The sequence below is a fragment of the Scyliorhinus torazame genome, chromosome 4 (genome assembly GCF_047496885.1).
Source record: "Scyliorhinus torazame isolate Kashiwa2021f chromosome 4, sScyTor2.1, whole genome shotgun sequence".
In the NCBI taxonomy this organism is placed as follows: Eukaryota; Metazoa; Chordata; class Chondrichthyes; order Carcharhiniformes; family Scyliorhinidae; genus Scyliorhinus; species Scyliorhinus torazame.
Genome location: NC_092710.1, coordinates 256,520,583 through 256,540,246, shown reverse-complemented (window position 1 = coordinate 256,540,246; position 19,664 = coordinate 256,520,583). Strand labels below are relative to the sequence as shown.

At 45.2% G+C, this 19,664-nt stretch overlaps 1 protein-coding gene across 1 annotated transcript in view; it reads right to left on the bottom strand.

Annotated features, from left to right (window-relative positions):
* snx17 (sorting nexin 17) overlaps positions 1-19,664 on the bottom strand; it is a 167,933-nt gene that overhangs the window by 60,459 nt on the left and 87,810 nt on the right. The window contains exon 15 of the mRNA XM_072500579.1: positions 9,143-9,184. Coding sequence (XP_072356680.1) covers positions 9,143-9,184 — 42 coding nt within the window. The remainder of the gene's footprint in view (positions 1-9,142; positions 9,185-19,664) is intronic.

The window sequence follows — 19,664 nt, the reverse complement described above, 5'->3', positions numbered from 1 at the left end:
ACTGTGTCCCCTAGCTCTGAGTCTCTTCCCAAGGGGAAACATCCTCTTAGCATCTTCCCTCTCAAGTCCCTCAGGATTTATGTTTCAGTAAGATTGCCTCACCTTTTTATATTTTATCCAAACATACTCCAACACAGTGGCATAGTACAAAAAAAAACATGGTACATACAGTGTGTTAATTTTTTCCCCTTTTCTATCTCCCCCCCCCCCCCCCCCTCCCGGTGCAACAAAAAATTCCTCAAATCTTCACCAACCTGAGGAACTCATGGAAATCCCCCAACTACGCCTCAATTCCCTGCGGCGCTACCAACCTCCAATTCCAAAGTATCCGTAGCCGGGCAATCAGAGAGGCGAAGGCCACAACATTTTACGCCCTCCCCTCCTGCAGTGCTGGCGCCTCCAAAAATCTCACCATAGGGTCCGGCAATTCTTGACCTTGACAGACTTGGAGTGTATGCAAGGTTTGTGAGATAAAGGGGATTTCTTGGTTTTCCTGGGGCCAGGCAAAAGGGAAAGGGACCCGGGCGTGGGCCTCCACGCTGGCCGGTTTAAGCCGGCCAGTGAACGGGAGTGAGGTGGGGGGGAGGGGGAGGGGCTGCGGCCATCGGAGCCTGGTAGAACAGTTCCGATGAGTCTAGCAGGGGTGGAAAGCGGTTGGGGGGAGGAGTTTTAAAAGAGGAAGTGGAGGGGAGGCATCGGGGAGGGGGGGGTTACATGGGTGTCATTTACGGTACTCTTTCGGGGATTGGATGGCATTGAATGTTAGGGGGAGGGGGGGTGGACTCTATAGGTCAATGGTGACCATAGGCGATTCCGGATTCTTTTTTTTTTTCCCCCCCCTTTGTTTTACCCACCGTGGAGGGTTTGTTTTATTTGATGCTTATATTGTCAGGTGGGATGTTGTTTGGGGGTGGTGGGGAGGATGGGATCGTTGTTGTTGATATGGGGATTGACTTTGCATTTGTTACCGTTTACTGCTTGTTGGTGGGGTGTAAATTCTGACGAAAATGTGAAAATGGAGAATAGGTTATAGAAACAAACCAGGGAACAGCAGACTAGCGAACCTCACGTCAGTAGTTGGGAAAATACTGGAGAAAATTCTGAAGGACAGATCTCCACTTGTGGAGGCGAGGTTTGATCAGGGGTAGTCAGCATGGCTTTGTCAGGTGGAGATCATACCTAACAAATTCGATTGAATTTTTTGAGCATGCAACCAAGTGTGTAGACGAGGGTAGTTTACATGGATTTCAGAAAAGCCTTTGACAAGGTCCCACATGGGAGACTAATTCAGAAGGCAAATGCATATGGGATACAGGACGATTTGATAAGGTGGATTCATAATTGGCTTAGCGGTAGGAGACAGAAGCAGTTGCTTTAGTGTCTTTTGTTTAAAGATTGATTTACGGGATGTGAGCTTCGCTGGTTAGGCCAGAATTTATTGTCCGTCCCGAGTTGCCCCTTCAGAAAGTGGTGTTGAGTTGCCTTCTTGAACAGCTGCAGTCCTTGAGATGTAGGTACACCCATTGTGCTATAAAGGAGGAGTTCCAGGATGTTGCCTCAGCAACAGTGAAAGACGGGCAATATATTTTCAAGTCAGGGTGGGGAGTGACTTGGAGGGGAACCTCCAGGTGGTGGGGTTACCAGGTATCTGCTGCCAAACCTGAGATTTTCTGGCATTTTCTCTTTTGGTATCTGCTGCTCTTATCCTTCGGGATGGTAGTCGTTGTGGGTTTGGAAGTGTTGCCTGAGGAACCTTGCCGAGTTACTGCGGTGCATCTTGCAGATGGTACACATGGCTGGGACTGTTCAGTGGTGGAGAGTTTGAGGATTGTTGGAGCTGCACTCATCCAGGCAAGAGGAAAGCATTCCATTACACTCCTGACTTGTCCTTGTAGATGGTGGACAGGCTTTTGTGGGTTGGGGGGGGGGGGGGGGGGGGGGGGGGGGAGAGAGAGAACAGGAGGAGAGTTATTCGCCGTAGGATTCCTAGCTTTGATCTGTCCTGGTAGCCACAGTATTAATGTGGCTAGTCTAATTGAATGTCAAGAGGCAGTGGTTAGATCCTCTCTTGTAGGAGATGGTCATTGCCTGGCACTTGTGTGGCGCGAATGTAACTTGCTACTTGTCAGCTCAAGCCTGGATATTGTCCCGGTCTTGCTGCATTTGGACATGGACTGCTTCATTATCCGAATCGTGAATGGTGTTGAACATTGTGCAGTCATCCGCAAAACATACCCACTTCTGAACTTATGATGGAAGGGAGGTCATTGATGAAGTAGCTGAAGATGGTTGGGCCTTGGACACTACCCTGAGGAACCCCTGCAGTGATGTCCTAGAACTGAGATGATTGACTTCCAACCATCTTCCTTTGTGCCAAGTATGACTCAATCCAGCTGAGAGTTTCCCCCGATTCCCACAGACTCCAGTTTAGCTAGGGTTCCATGATGCCATTCTCGGTCAAATGCTACCTGGCAGCAGAGTGGTTAGAATATAGAACATAACAGCGCAGTACAGGCCCTTCGGCCTTCAATGTTGCGCTGACCCGTGAAACCACTCTAAAGCCCATCTACATTATTCCCTTATTGTCCATATGTCTATCCAATGACCATTTGAATGCCCTTAGTGTTGGCGAGTCCACTACTGTTGCAGGCAGGGCATTCCACGCCCTTACTACTCGGAGTAAAGAACCTACCTCTGACATCTGTCGTATATCTATCTCCCCTCAATTTAAAGCTATGTCCCCTCGTGCAAGACATCACCATCCGAGGAAAAAGGCTCTCTGTCCACCCTATCCAATCCTCTGATCATCATGTATGCCTCAATTAAGTCACCTCTTAACCTTCTTCTCTCTAATGAAAACAGCCTCAAGTCCCTCAGCTTTCCTCATAAGATCTTCCCTCCATACCAGGCAACATTCTGGTAAATCTCCTCTGCACCCTTTCCAATGCTTCCACATCCTTCCTATAATGCAGCGACCAGAATTGCACGCAATACTCCAAATGCGACGCACCAGAGTTTTGTACAGCTGCAACATGACCTCATGGCTCCGAAACTCAATCCCTCTACCAATAAAAGCTAACACACCGCATGCCTTCTTAACAACCCTCTCAACCTGGGTGGCAAACTTTCAGGGATCTATGTACATGGACACCGAGATCTCTCTGCTCATCCACACTGCCAAGAATCTTACCATTAGCCAGTACTCTGTCGTCCTGTTCTTCCTTCCAAAATGAATCACCTCACACTTTTCTGCATTAAACTCCATTTGCCACTTCTCAGCCCAGCGCTGCAGCTTATCTATGTCCTCTGTAACTTGTAACATCCTTCCGCACTGTCCACAACTCCACCGACTTTCGTGTCATCTGCAAATTTACTCACCCATCCTTCTACACTCTCCTCCAGGTCATTTATAAAAATGACAAACAGCAGTGGCCCCAAAACAGATCCTTGTGGTACATTATTAACTGGACACCAGTCTGAACATTTCCCATCAACTACCACCCTTTGTCTTCTTCCAGCTAGCCAATTTCTGATCCAAACTGCTAAATCACCCTGAATCCCTGCCTCTTTATTTTCTGTAGTAGCCTCCAGTGGGGAACCTTATCAAACGCTTTACTGAAATCCATATACACCACATAAACTGCTTTACCCTCATTCACCTGTTTGGTCACCTTCTCAAAGAACTCAATAAGGTTTATGAGGCACGACCTACCCTTCACAAAACCGTGTTGACTATCTCTAATCAAATTATTCCTTTCCAGATGATTATACACCCTATCTCTTATAAACCTTTCCAAGATTTTGCCCACAACAGAAGTAAGGTTCACTGGTCTATAGTTACCTGGGTTGTCTCTACCCCCTTCTTGAACAGGGGGACAACATTTGCTATCCTCCAGTCTTCTGTCACTATTCCTGTAGACAAAAGGTGACTTAAAGATCAAAGCCAAAGGCTCAGCAATCTCCTCCCTAGCTTCCCAGAGAATCCTAGGATAAATCCCATCCGGCCCAGGGGATTATCTATTTTCACACTTTCCAGAATTGCTAACACCTCCTCATGAACCTCAAGCCCTTCTAGTCTAGTAGCCTGAATCTCAGTATTCTCCTCGACAACATTGTCTTTTTCCTGTGTGAATACGGACGAAAAATATTCATTTAGCACCTCTCCTATCTCCTTGGACTCCAAGCACAACTTCCCACTACTGTCCTTGGCTGGCCCTACTCTTACCCGAATCATTCTTTCATTCCTGACATATCTATAGAAAGCTTTAGGGTTATCCTTGATCCGACCTGCCAAAGACTTCTCATGTCCCCTCCTGGCTCTTCTTAGCTCTCTCTTTAGGTCCTTCCTAGCTAACTTGCAACTCTTGAGCGCCCTAACTGAACCTTCATGACTCATCTTTACATAAGCCTCCTTCTTCCTCTTGACCAGTGTTTCGACTGCTTTAGTAAACCATGGTTCCCTTGCTCGACCACTTCCTCCCTGCCTGACAGGTACATACTTATCAAGGACACGCAGTAGCTGTTCCTTGAACAAGCTCCACATTTCCATTGTGCCCACCCCCTGCAGTTTTCCTCTCCATCCGATGCATCCTAAGTCTTGCTTCATCGAATCATAATTGCCTTTCCCCCCCGATATAACTCTTGCCCTGCGGTATATACCTATCCCAACAGTTAGCACTGTTGCTTCACAGTAACAGGGTCCCAGGTTCGATTCCTGGCTTGGGTCACTGTCTGTGCGAAGTCTGCATGTTCTCCCAGTGTCTACTCCCAGGTGCACCGGTTTCCTCCCACAAGTCCCGAAAGACGTGCTGTTAGGTGAATTGGACATTCTGACTTCTCCCTCAGTGTACCCGAACAGGCGCCGGAATGTGGCGACTCGGGGCTTTCCACAGTAACTTCATTGCTGTGTTAATGTAAGCCTACTTATAGAACATAACAGCTGGGACAATAATAATTATTATGTCAAGGGCACTCACCTCACCTCTGGCATTCAGCTCTTTTGTCCATGTTTGAACCAAGGCTGAGTGACCCTGGTGAAACCCAAACGGAGTGTCGGTGAGCAGGTTATTGCTAAGTGCTGCTCGATAGTACTGTTGATGACTCATTCAATCACTTTGCTGATAATGGAGAGTAGACCGATAGGGCAGTAATTGGCTGGGTTGGATTGGTCCTGTTTCTCGTGTACAGGACACACCTGGGCAATTTTTCACACTGCCAGGTAGATGCCAGGGGTGCGGCAAGTTTTGGAGCACAAGTCTTCAGTACTATTGCCATGATCTTGTCAGGGCCTATAGCCTTTCCAGTCTCATGCCTTCAACCATTTCTTGACATCATGTGGAGTGAATTGTTTGGCTGAAGACTGACATCTCATGATGCTGGGGACCTCCCGAGGAGACGGAGATGGATCATCCACTCGTCACATCTGGCTGAAGATTGTTGCGAATGCCTCTGCCTTATCTTTTGCATATACATGCTGGGCTCCTCCATCATAGAGGATGGGGATTTTTGTGGCTCCTCCTCCTCCAGTGAGTCGTTTAATTGTCCACCACCATTCAAGGCTGGATGTGGCAGGACTACAGAGCTTAGATCTGATGTGTTCGTTGTGGAATCATTTAGCTCGGTCTATTACTTGCTGCTACTGCTGTTTGGCATACAAGTAGTCCTGTGTTGTATCTTTACCAGGTTGACACCTCATTTTTTGATATGCCTGATGTTCCTCCTGGCACACTCTCCTCCTGCACTCTTCATTGAACCAATATCCTGCAGTAGTCACTTCTACCGAAACTGTCATAGACAGATGCATCTGCAGCAGGCAGATTGGTGAGCACAAGGTCAAGTATGTTTTTCCCTCTTGTTGGTACCCTCACCACTGCTGCAGGCCCAGTCTAGCAGCCATGCCCTTTAGGACCCGGCCAGCTCGGTCTGTGTTGGTACTACTCTTGAAGAACCCACCCAGAGCATATTCTGCACCTTTGCCACCCTCAGTGCTTCCTCCAAGTGGTGTTCAGCATGGAGGAGTACTGATTCATCAGCTGAAGGTGGCCAGTACATGGTAATCAGCAGAAGCCAGTGACACACCACTGGGATCCATGCTGGGTCCTCCCAATTGTTTGTCATTTATATAAATGACATAGATGACTATATGGGGGGGGTGGTAGGATCAGTAAGTTTGCGGATGACACAAAGATTGGCCGCTGGTTAACAGCGAGGTTGAGTACCTTGGGTTACCAGGAAGATATAGAACATAGTGCAGAAGGAGGCCATTCGGTCCATCGAGTCTGCACCAACCCACTTAAGCCCTCACTGCCACCCTATCCCCGTGACCCACTAATCCCTCCTAACCTTTTTGGGCAATTTATCATGGCCAATCCACCTAACCTGCACGTCTTTGGACTGTGGGAGGAAACCGGAGCACCCGGAGGAAACCCACGCAGACACGGGGAGAACGTGCAGACTCCGCACAGACAGTGACCCAGCAGGGAATCGAGCCTGGGTCCCTGACACTGTGAAGCCACAGTGCTATCCACTTGCGCTACCTTGTTGCCCAAAGATGGGATACAGATGGGATGGTCAAATGGGTGGATAAGTAGCAGATGCAATTTAATCCTGAAAAGTGTGAGGGGATACACTTTGGATGGAGTAATTTAACAAGGAAGTATACGATGAAAGGTCTGACACGGGAAAGTTCCGAAGGACAAGGGGACTTTGCCGTGTTTGTCCATGGACCTCTGAAGGCAGAACTGTAGGTGAAAAAAGTCATATGGGACGCGCACTTTTATCAATCGGGGCATAGATTACAAAAGCAGGGAGGTTATGATGGAGCTGTATTGAACTTGGTGAGGCCGCAGCTGAAATAGTGTGTTGCAATTCTGGTTGCCACATTATAGGAAGTATGTAATTACATTGGCAGGGTTTCAGAAGATTCACCAGGATGTTGCCTGGGGTGGAACATTTAAGTTATAAAGAGAGGCTGGATAGGCTTGGGTTGTTTTCTCTGGAGTAGAGAAGACCTGATTGAAGTGTACAAGATTATGGGGGGCATGGACAGGGTGGATAGGGAGCAGCTGTCCCCCTTAGTCGAAGAGTCAGTTATGAGGGGACAGAAGTTCAAAGTGAGGTTTAGAAGGGATTTGAGGAAAAACGTTGCACCCCCCCCCCCCCCCCCCCCCCCCCCCCCAAGAGTGGTCTGGAATGCACTGCCTGAGAGGGTGGTAGAGGCGGGATGCCTCACATCCTTTAAAAGGTTTGTTTTAGGTTGCAAGTCACCTGATGAAGGAGCTATGCTCCGAAAGCTAGTGATTCCAAACAAACCTGTTGGACTTTAACCTGGTGTTGGAAGACTTCTTACTGTACGCACCCCAGTGCAATGCCAGCATCTCCACATCCCTTAAAAAGCACCTGGATAAGTTCTTGGCAGGCCATAACATGCAAGGCTATGGGCCAAGTGCTAGCAAGTGGGATTAGTTGGGAAGGTCAGAGCCTTTCATGCATCGGTGCAGGCTCAATGCGCTGAAGGACCTCTTCTGCACTGTAGTTTTCTGTGATTCTGTGATGTTGGGTATAGGACCATAAGACATAGGAGCAGAAGGCCATTATATTATGTTTGACCCTTCCAGGAATCTCTTATGAATATCCCCAAAGCAATTCTGGTGCCCTCCTGGAAGTCTACTGCTGCAAAGAAGTCCAGAGTAAAGCAGTTGTTTCAGTAGTCTGCTGTCAGGCAGCAGGCTTTGAGTGATTAGCACCCCAAGTTAGCTTGGGAGAGGATGCTGCTGTTGGGGGCCTTTCTTGCCACCAGATTTGGAGGATTTTCCGTAGGAGTGACTGGTGATGTTTCTCCAGTTTAAGATGCCTGCTGTAGATCATCCAAGTCTCTGAAGTGTTTAGGAGTTTGAGGGATCATTGCTGCCTGTTAGACCATGACCGTTTTCTCAATTTTGAAATCCTAGATTGTACAAAATACTTCAGCTGAGGTCTAACTGGTGATTTGCAAAGCTTTAGCATAACTTCCATGAGTTTGTATTTAATGGCCCTATTCACAAAGCCAAGATAGACATATGGTCGCTTAACCAACTTGACTTATTACCTTAAAAGAGTTCCGTACTCCAAGGTCCCTATTCCGGACCCCTTAAAATTGTTCAGTATAAATTATGCTGCCCGTCTATGTTGTTCTTCCAAAAGTACATCACTTCACACTTAACTATATTAAACTACATCTGTGATGTCTCTACCCATTTCATCCTCCTGGTGCCTGCTACTATCTTGTTATTTACTACCATGTTTCCTATCATCCATAAAAAAGTATACTCTTAATTCCTCAATCTAGGCCAATTATAAACATGAGCCCTTAAGCCTATTCCATAATGTTTGCCAATCACCAACCATTCATTCTGGTCCTATCACTTTGACAATTATGTGCCCAAGTTACCATTGTCCATTTAATCACACGTGCTTCTACTTATTCACAAAAGACACAAAATGTGTTACTTTGTCACTGTTTTTGAAAGTCCATAAATATAACATTTATTCAGCATATTTATCAATCCTCTGTTAATTTAAAAACTTAATCAGGTTGTCAGACATAATTTACCTTCAACAAATCCATGTTTAGCAATTCCTCAACTCATGCTTCTCCAAGTGAGAATAAATTTTGCCTTTGACAATCGACTCAACTAGTTTTCCCAACACTGATGGGTATTAATGCAGAAAAATTGTCCATGAACTGATTTCGGATTTTCCTCCTTCAGTCTTAAGTGATATTCTAAATAGATGGAATGTGGAAGAGTACAGAAGGATTCTGTTGGTAACCTACCATCTACAAGAGGAAAAACTTTAATTTGAAAAATAACTGTGATCCACCACCCCCACACCTCAATAGGTTTGTTTTTTTAATGCTCACGGTCTGTATTATAGTCAAATTACATACAGAACAAGTGCATGTTAATGATAATTCATATTAATCTATGCACTTTCCCAATAAACAGCAACCACACAGATAGTTACTTAATCCAAATGCAGGCATTTTACATTAAGTTGTTAGAACACTGTTTCGGCATCAGATCATCTAAACACAGCGGAAGACAAAAACTTAGTTAACAATATAAATTCATAATTATAAATCAGTTTGAATAGTTTTACTCACCGAGAGCTTGACAATAGGTTCTCTGTTTGAATCAGGAGAATCCTAGAGAAACATAAAATTGCTAAGGGAACGAGAATTTGAAGTGCTGCATCTACTAATTTATTTTGATCAAAGTGCAGCAATACGATTTCACAATTTGCTTCAAGGAAATACGAAAAGTCCAGGCAATATTACTGCACTTTGCTAATATTTTTTTCGGTTTATTTTGCAAGGTTGTGGGTGAAATACCAACAAATTATAACAATTAGGTCAAATCATCAAATAGGAAGATTAATTAGGGAACCGTATCAATAGTCTATATAGTTACCACCACGTTGTACTCCAAGCTAGATAACAGGTTATATTATTAGTGATTTTACATAGCCTGGTCATGTGCATTTTCTTTTGATATTCATTCATGGGATGTGGGTGTTGCTTGCATAGTAGTATTTATTTCCCATCACTTGTGAATGTGGTGGTGAGCCACTTTCTTGAACTACTACAGTCTATGTGGTGCAGGCACACCCAGTGTCGTTCGGAAGAAAGTTACAGGGTTCTGAACCAGCAACAGTGAACAGCGATATAGGTCCAAGACAGGTTGGAGTGTTGCTTGGAGTGAAACCTGGTGGTGATCCCATGCATCTACTGTCCTTGTCTAAGATGTCAGAGGCCGTGGATTGCGAAGTGCTGTTGTAGTAGCCTTGGCGAGTTGCTGCAATGCATCTTGTAGATGTACACTCCGCAGCCACAGTGCACTTGTGGTGGGAGTGAATGTTAAGGTGGTGAACAAGGTGTCAGCCAAACAGGCTTTGTCTAGGATTTCCATCACACACCTGACTTGTGCTTGATAGATGGCAATAATGAATATTTCAAACTAGGCCTACTTCTATCGCTAAGCCCACATTTAGCTCCACAATGTACATAGGTTTATCTTGAGTGTCACCTCGTGCAAAGATCAGAACAGCACTATCAGATAAATATAAACAAATAATCCACCCTCTAAACCATATCAGGTTTGTGAAAAATAAAAAGGAGATCAACACATCTCAATGAAGCCTAGTTCTGCTTGGATGGAGTCTTCAAATATGGTGTTCTTCTAACACCAGAGGCAAGGGTGAGAAGAGTAGTTTTATACAAAATGAATTAGTCTATTATCCATCATGTTGTTTCCTCCAAAATCTTCTCTCCAATCAGGTGTCCGCCCTGCCACAGTACTGAAATTATTCTTATCAAAGTCACAAATGTCCTGTGCGGTTATGACAATGGTAAACAAACTTTCTCTCCCAGTCCTTCTCTACCCATCTGTAGCCTTTGACACAGTTTACTTCCCCATTGTCTCGCCACCATCACCTGAGTGGGACTGCACTTGTCTGCTTTCATACAATTAACCTAAATTGCTGCTCATTCCACCCTAAAATATAGTGGTATCTGGCACCCGCTGGGATTCATTCTTAGTTCCCTCTACATCCGAATGTCTGCAGCTTTCATAATAAGACCGATGTATTAATAGCACATTGTTACTTTAGGATAGGAAGAAAGGACAAGGAGGTAGGATTGCTCTGTTAAAAGGATGAGAATAGTCCACTGATGAGAAATGATCTTGGCTCGAAGAACATAGTATCAGTTAGGGTGGAGATAAGTAATAGCAACATAAAATAAGTCACTGATGGAAGAGGTTTATAGGCTGCCTAACAGTAGCTACACTGGAGGACAGAGGATTCATCAAGAAATAACAGGGACTTCAAAGAAAGGCACCACAATAACCATGGGCAATTTTAATATATAGACTGAATAAATAAAAAAGTAGCTTTCAGGACAAGTTCATAAGAGTACCTCCGGGACAGTTTCTGAAATGAATACATTCTGAAAACATCCAAGGAACGGGCTATTTTAGATCTAGTAATGCGTATCAGACAGGATTATAAATTCATAAGTTCGGCTGGGTGGGGGGATAAACTGGAGAGTATGGAGTAAGGCGCTACAAGGGTAAATGTGGGCAGCATGGTGGCGCAGTGGTAGCCCTGCAGCCTCACGGCACCGAGGTCCCAGGTTCAATCCCGGCTCTGGGTCACTGTCCGTGTGGAGTTTGCACATTCTCCCCGTGTTTGCGTGGGTTTCGCCCCCACAACCCAAAGATGTGCAAGGTAGGTGGACTGAACATGCTAAATTGCCCCTTAATTGGAAAAAATGAATTGGGTACTCTAAATTTAGAAAATAAAACAAAGGTAAATATGACCTCCTCGTATGCAAGAATGAGCCTGATACAGTTTAAGGTCGTACACAGGGTGCATATGACGCAGCAAGAATGAGTGGGTTCTTTCAGGGGTGGCAGGAGAGTGCGAAAAGTGGCGGGGTCCAGTGAATCATTGGGCTGTGAAAAGTTGGAGATTCCGGGAGGGAGTATTTGTGTCACTAACAAGGATAGTGAGGGAGGAGGTGGTGCTGGACCCTTTGGCGGTGATATTTGGGATATCGGAGAAGCCGGAGCTGATGGTGAGGAAGAAGACTGATGTTGCCGGCGACGAACCCCATTGGAGTGGTGGTCGGCAATGCCACCGGGGGTAGCGGCCTGGCTAGGTGACTTATATGACTTTCCTTGGCTGGAAAAGATCAAATACGCGTTAAGGGGTTCAGTGGAGTGTTTCAAGGCAAGGTCCAGGATATTCGTGAGTTTGTGTTTGAGGAGGTAAGGGAGTGGGGATGGTGAAAAAGGGGGTAAATGTGTACAAACTACATAGTCGTGTGTTGGGAAGTGTGTTTCCTGAATCATGTGTTGGAGCTTTTCGTATACATTTGGAATAAAATACATTTTTTTAAAAAGTTAAGATATAGGAGCAGAATTAGGCCATTCGGCACATCGAGTCTGGTCCGCCATTCTATCATGGCTGATATATTCCTCATCTGTTACCTGCAATTCTACAGACCAAGAGCTGGATTGCAAAATCAGCCAGAGCATCTCCTCCCTAGAACACATGACCTAGGAGCAGGACTAGGCAATTTAGCCTCCCGAGCCTAAACACCTTCAATGTGATCATGGCTGATTCCATCCTGGCCTCAACTCCACTCTCCTGCCCGTTCTCCATAACCCTTCAACCCATTACCAATTAAAAATACGTCTAAACTCCTCTTTACATTGACTCACTGTCCCTGCATCCACAGCACGTTAGGTTAGCAAATTCCAGATTCACAACCCTTTGGGAGAAGTACTTTTTCATCAAATCAGTTTTAAATTTGCTACCTCTTATTCCAAGATTATGACCGCTTGTTTTAGAATGCCCCACAAGAGGAAGAATCTGCTTTATATCAACTTTATCCATACCTTTTAGCATCTTGAATACCTCCATTTGATCTCCCCTCATTCTTCTAAACTCTAGCGAATGTAGGCCTAAACTGTTCAATCTCTTCTTATACGATAAACCCATCACCAAAACTGTGCACTTGTATAGTTGCAACGTATCCATGCAATGGTGGTATCCATGGATACCACCATTACACGCGAGACCACCACCCACCAGGTACGCGGTACATACTCGTGCGACTCGGCCAACGTTGTCTACCTCATACGCTGCAGGAAAGCATGTCCCGAAGCGTGGTATATTGGCAAGACCATGCAGACGCTGCGACAACGAATGAACGGACATCGCGCGACAATCACCAGGCCGGAATGTTCCCTTCCAGTCGGGGAACACTTCAGCAGTCTAGGGCATTCAGCCTCTGATCTTCGGATAAGCGTTCTCCAAGGCGGCCTTCGGGACGCGCGACAAGGCAGAATTGCCGAGCAGAAACTTATAGCCAAGTTCCGCACACGAGTGCGGCCTCAACCGGGACCTGGGATTCATGTCGCATTACATTCATCCCCCACCATCTGGTCTAGGCTTGCGAAATCCGACCAACTGTCCTGGCTTGAGACAATTCACACCTCTTTAACCTGGGGTTACCCCTACCTCGGGATCTGTAAACACTTGATTAACTGCAAATGCTCGCATTCAAAGCATTGTCTTGCATCTTTGAATTTGTCTAAAAATGTGTTTCTGGAACACACCTCTTCATTCACCTGATGAAGGAGCAGTGCTCCGAAAGCTAGTGTTTGAAACAAACCTGTTGGACTTCAACCTGGTGTTGTAAAACTTCTTGCTGTTCTTAAATATGAACCAGTCCACTGGCTCTAAGCAGTCACATAAGAGCTCTTCTGATTCCTCAGACCAGCACTACACAACCTTCTTAGCTGGATTCTCCCGCTTGAGTTTCTGCTTGCATGCCGGGAAAAGGAGCACTGTCTTATGGTCTGATTTCGCAAAGTGCGGTCGGGGGACGGAACAGGAGGCGCCCTTGATTTTTGAGTAGCAGTGGTCAAGAGTGTTGTCGCGCCTGGCGGGACAGGAAATGTGCTGGTGGAATCTTGGCAGTACACTCTAGAGGTTGGCCTTGTTGAAGTCTCCAGCCACGATGAACAAGGCCTCCAGATGTTCGGTTTCGTAGTTGTTTATAACAGTGTACAGTTCGTCCAGGGCCTTCCTCACTTCTGCCTGGGGTGGGATGTAGACCGCTGTGATAATGGCTGAAGTGAACTCACGTGGAAAATAGCATGGGTGGCACTTCACGGTCAGGTATTGCAGGCCCGGGGAGCAGTAGGTCGCCAGGGTTGCCACATCCAAGCACCAGGAGGAGTTGATGAAGAGGCAAACCCCTCCACTCTTCGCTTTGCCTGATGCCACGGTGAATTGAGAAGCCTTCAGGTTGTATGGCACAGCGCGGTGAGGCGGGGGTGAGCCATGTCTCTGTGAAACAGAGCACACAGCAGTATGTTTTTCCTTTTTGTTGGTTCCCTCACCACCTGCAGTCCCAGTCTAGCAGCTATGTCCTTTAGGACTCAGCCAGCTCGATGTGCATTGGTCCTACTGACATAGAACATTGAAGTCCCTCACCCAGAGCATATTCTGTGCCCTTTGTGAAGCACTTAGAAAGATAGAGTGGCTTACAGTCAACAGAGAAAATAGGTGAAAAGTTAAGACAATAGATAAGCAGCTGCACACATTTAAGGAGATACTTCAAAACTCTTGAAGATAGATTCCAGAGAGACAGTAATGGAAGGATGTGTAATCCGTGGTTATCTAAAGTTAAGGATGCCATTAAATTCAAAGAAAAGGTGTACAATATTGCGAAGATCAGTGATAAGCCAGAAGATTGGCAAAGTTTTATAAACCAGCAAAGGATGACTAAAAAAATCAAGAGGAAAAACTTAGAATGAGATTGAATTAACAAGAAATATAAAAAGACAGTAAGAGCTTCAACAAGAAGGTAAACAAGAATACCTGAAGTAAACACTGGTCCCCGAGAGGATGAGAATGGAAAATTAATAATTGGAAATAAGGAAATGGCAGACTTCAAACAAATATTTTGTATCTGCCTTCACAGTCGAGGACACAATGTCGAGTTGAAGGTCAGAGAGCAAATGGGAGGGAGAAACAATCACCATCACTGGAAAAAAAGTTATAGCTAAAGTAATGGCACTAAAGGCTTCCAAGTCTTCTGGACCCGACAGTCTACATCCCGGGTCTAAAAGAAAATGGCTGCAGCGGTGGTGGATTCATTGACTGTAATCTTCCAAAATTTGCGAGATGCTGGAACTGTCTCAGCGGATTAGAAAACCAGGAATGTAACATCTCTATCAGCCCAACATCTGTCATCGGAAAAATGTTGAAATTAATTATTAAGAAAAATGATAATAAAATCAGGTTGACTGTGCTTGATTGTATGAAATGTGAATAAATTTATTGGGAGTTTCTGGAGGATGTAACAAGTAGAATGGAAAAACGTAAACCAGTAGATGATGTATTTGGATTTCTAAAGGTCACTTGATAAGGTGCCACATAAAAGTATACAGCACAGGATAAGTACTGGGGGTAACAGACTAGCATGATAGGTGATTAAGAGGCAACAATCAGGATGAATTAGCCATTTTCAGTTGAAGAACAGTAATTAGCGGGTGCCACAGGAATTGGTGCTGGGGCCTCAACTATTCATAATTTATACTGACTTTTTACCTATAAAAGGCACTGAGCGTATTATAATGAACGATACAAAGATAGATAGGAAAGCAAGCTGTGACAAGGATACAAAGAGGCCGCAAAGGAATATAGGTAACTAGTGAGAAGACAAAAATTTGGCAGATGGAACATAACGTGGGAAAATGAGGTTTTCCACTTTGGTGGGAATAGAAAAATCAAAATATTATTTAATTAGAGAAACACTGAAGAATGCCATGGTACAGACAGATCTGGGTGTCCTTGCACGTGAATCACAAAACATTAGGTCCAGCAAGTTTTAGGAAGGCAAATGAATTGGTCTTTATTGCAAGGGGATGGAATATAAAAGTAGGGAAGTCATGTTACAGCTGCACAGGGGTCATTCATGAGATCACACCTGGAATATTGCATGAAGCTTTGTTCTCCTTATTTAAGAATCTCCTTGCATTGAAGGAAGAGAAGACACCCTTACATTGGGTCGAGGGTTACCGTATCAAAATAAGGAGTCACCCATTTAAGATGGAAGATAAGGAAGAATTTCTTCTCTCAAAGGGTCATTAGTCTTTGAAATTTACTACCCAAAGAATAGTGGAGGCTGGGTCATTGAATACATTCAAGGCCAAGTTAGTTAGATAGACTCTTGATCCATGAGGGAGTTAATAGGTTATGGTAGCAGGCAGGAAAGTGGAATTAAAGCCACCCCAGAGGGGCCAAATGGCCTACATCTGCCTCTATTTCTTTCTTTCCCATCAACATGCTCTCCCTCAGAGATATCAGCCGAAAACACAACGCAATTTCATACATATGCTGACAACACAGTTCTCCAACTTACCACCACCTAGACTCCACCATTACTCCCAAATTAACAGGCTGGTTATTTTTATACCCAGTACGGAATGAGCAGAATGGGAAGACTGAAGATACTGCCTTTGGGCCCTGTTGCAAACTGCATTCTCGAATCCTTCTCCTTGATTGTTTGCAATTTTGATGTTGTATTTGACCGAGATGAGTTTCTGACCACATACTTGCCAACATTAAGGCCATCTATTTTTAGCTCTAACATCATCCGTCTCGTTTAAGCTCATCTGCTGCTGAAATCCTCATTCATGCCTTCCAGCTATTTCTTGTTTAGCTTGCCTCATGTGTTCCCAAAAATGGAGTGCTAAATTGAAAAACTCAACAGCATCAATTTTGGCAACAACAAAAAAGCGAAAAGGTTGGTTGAGGTCCTTGCCCTGGACAAAGTGCTGCCTTCCCCTCTGCTCATTGACACAGCAAGTGCTACCTGAAAAATACCTGACTAACATCTGAACCAAAACATCATAAAGCACGCCTCTAGAAATCTTCCTTATAAGAGAACACTGACAGTAACAAAGTGGTTCTGGCAGGAGCAGCTTGTGGATGACTTGCATCTGATTTGCGTTTTCCTTAAGAGCTGGAGAATTGGGCCAACATGTGGCTGCTGCAAGACTCACACCGAAACCTGGTGGCAAACAGTGGCCTGGGCAGTATTGCCATGTCCACTTAGGCCACCTCAAGAGCAGGGAGGCAGTGGTGTACAGGTATCATCACTGGACTAGTAAACCACAGACTCAGAGTAATGCTCTACAAATCCAGGTTCAAATCCCAGCACTGCAGATGGTGAAATTTGAGTCAATAAGGGCGGCACGGTGGTACAGTGGTTAGCACTGCTGCCTCACAAAGCTGGGACACGGGTTCCATTCCGACCTCAGGTGACTGTCCTGTGTAGAGTTTGCACATTCCTCAAGTGTCTGCGTAGGTTTCCTCCGTTGCTCCGGTTTCCTCCCACAGTCCAAAGATGTGCAGGTTAGGTGGATTAGATATGCTAAATTGTCCGTAGGTGGGGTTACAGGGATAGGGTGGGAGATTGGACCTAGGTTACAGTGCTCTTTCAGAGGGTCGGTGCAGACTCAATGGGCTGAATGGCCTGCTTCTGCACTGTAGGGATTCTACAATTCTATGGTTATGCACCGGAGGACGAGGCCTTCTCTGGGAGTGGGGTGGAGATAACCTGGGGCAATGGCCTGGCTGAGTGAGGAGATTAACAGAAGATCAGGGGGCCTGCTGGAGGGTCACTGAATAAAGAGAGTGGCCCAGCCAGTTATTGGAGGATGGGAATATCATCAGCCTGGGGAACTGGTAACTCAGCATGCACTGTACAGTATTTTACACAAATTCAGGTAGTTGTGAAAGCTGAAAGCATTGAAAGTGAATCTAAATTTTGGATGCTTAGTAACTCACACACAGTAATAATTTATCAACTTGGTTAAATCCAAAGTAGAGGTCATAGCCAATAATGCAATCTGGGAGAGTTCTACATTTTAAAAGCGGTTTTAAATTTACAATGTGTTCTTACAACAAGGATGAAACGGGGATTATTTTTATTCCAACTCACTCTTAGGTGGCATCCGACATCTACCCTCCATAATCTGGAGGTCCCAAAATTTTGCTGCATCCTTACTCGCACAAATTCTATTTGCCACATTCGCCCTTCTCCACTTTGATCTACACTAGCTCCTAGTTAATCAAAGTGCCAACATTAAAATTCTCACCTGGTTTTCAAACCCTCCTATGGATTCGCCCTCCCTACCTCGGGTCTTCTAGCCTCCTTGATATTTGCGTTTCTCTTATTGCTCTTTCCAAGGGCTGGTGCAGACCCGATAGGCTGAATGGCCTCCTTCTGCACTGTAAATTTTATGGTGGCTGTGCCTTTCGCTGCCAAGGTCCTATGGCATTGGAATGGTTTTCCTAAACCTTGTTTATAGATTTACAGACAATTGGCAAGTGTTTAAAGTTTCATAGCATTCAGAATGTATTTGGGAGGATTTGTTCTTGCGTGATGTGAACGTTGCTGCTGGGCCAGCATGTAATGTGACAGACCACAGACCATTTTATCCTTCAGTGGATGTGAACATAAGAACATAAGAACTAGGAACAGGAGTAGGCCACCTGGCCCCTCGAGCCTGCTCCGCCATTCAATGAGATCATGGCTGATCTTTGTGGACTCAGCTCCACTCTCCGGCCCGTACACCATACCCCCGAATCCCTTTATTCTTTAGAAAGGTATCTATCTTTTTCTTAAAAATGTTTAAAGAAGGAGCCTCAACTGCTTCACTGGGCAAGGAATTCCAGAGATTCACAACCCTTTGGGTGAAGAAGTTCCTCCTAAACTCGGTCCTAAATCTACTTCCCCTTATTTTGAGGCTATGCCCCCTAGTTCTGCTTTCCCCGACCAATGGAAACAACCTGTCCGCATCTATCCTATCTATTCCCTTCATAATTTTATATGTTTCAATAAGATCCCCCCACATCCTTCTAAACTCCAATGAGTACAGTCCCAGTCTACTCAACCTCTCGTCATAAACTAATCCCCTCAACTCTGGGATCAACCTAGTGAATCTCCTCTGCACTCCCTCCAGTGCCACTATGTCCTTTGTCAGGTAAGGAGACCAAAACTGAACACAATACTCCAGATGCGGCCTCACCAACACCTTATACAATTGCAGCATAACCTCCCTAGTCTTGAACTCCATTCCTCTAGCAATGAAAGACAAAACTCGATAGCCTTCTTAATCACCTGTTGCACCTGCACACCAACTTTTTGCGACTCGTGCACCATCACACCCAGGCCCCTCTGCACAGCAGCATGTTTTAACATCTTACCGTTTAAATAATAATCCATTCTGCTGTTATTCCTCCCAAAATGGATAGCCTCACACTTGGCAACATTGAATTCCATCTGCCAGACCCTAGCCCATTCACCTAACCTATCCAAATCCTTCTGCAGACTTCCGGTATCCCCTGCACTTTTTGCTTTACCACTCATCTTAGTGTTGTCTGCAAACTTTGCCACATTGCACTTGGTCCCCAACTCCAAATCATCTATGTAAATTGTGAACAACTGCGGGCCCAACACTGATCCTTGAGGGACCCCACTACTTACAGGTTGCCAACCAGAGAAACACCTATTTATCCCCACTCTCTGCTTTCTGTTAGTTAACCAATTCTCTACCCATGCTACCACTTTACCCTCAATGCCATGCATCTTTAGTTTATGCAGCAACCTTGTGTGGCACCTTGTCAAAAGCTTTCTGGAAATCCAGATATACCACATCCATTGGCTCCCCGTTATCTACTGCACTGGTAACGTCCTCAAAAAATTCTACCAAATTAGTCAGACACGACCTACCCTTTATGAACCCATGCTGCGTCTGCCCAATGGGACAATTTCCCTCCAGGTGCCCGCTATTTCCTCCTTAATGATAGATTCCAACATTTTCCCTACAACCAAAGTTAAGCTTACCGGCCTATAATTACCCGCTTTCTGCCGACCTCCTTTTTTAAACAGTGGTGTCACGTTTGCTACTTTCCAATCCTCTGGGACCACCCCAGAGTCTAGTGAATTTTGATAAATTATCACTGGTGCGTTTACAATTTCCCTAGCCATCTCTTTTAACACTCTGGGATGCATCCCATCAGGGCCAGGAGACTGGTCT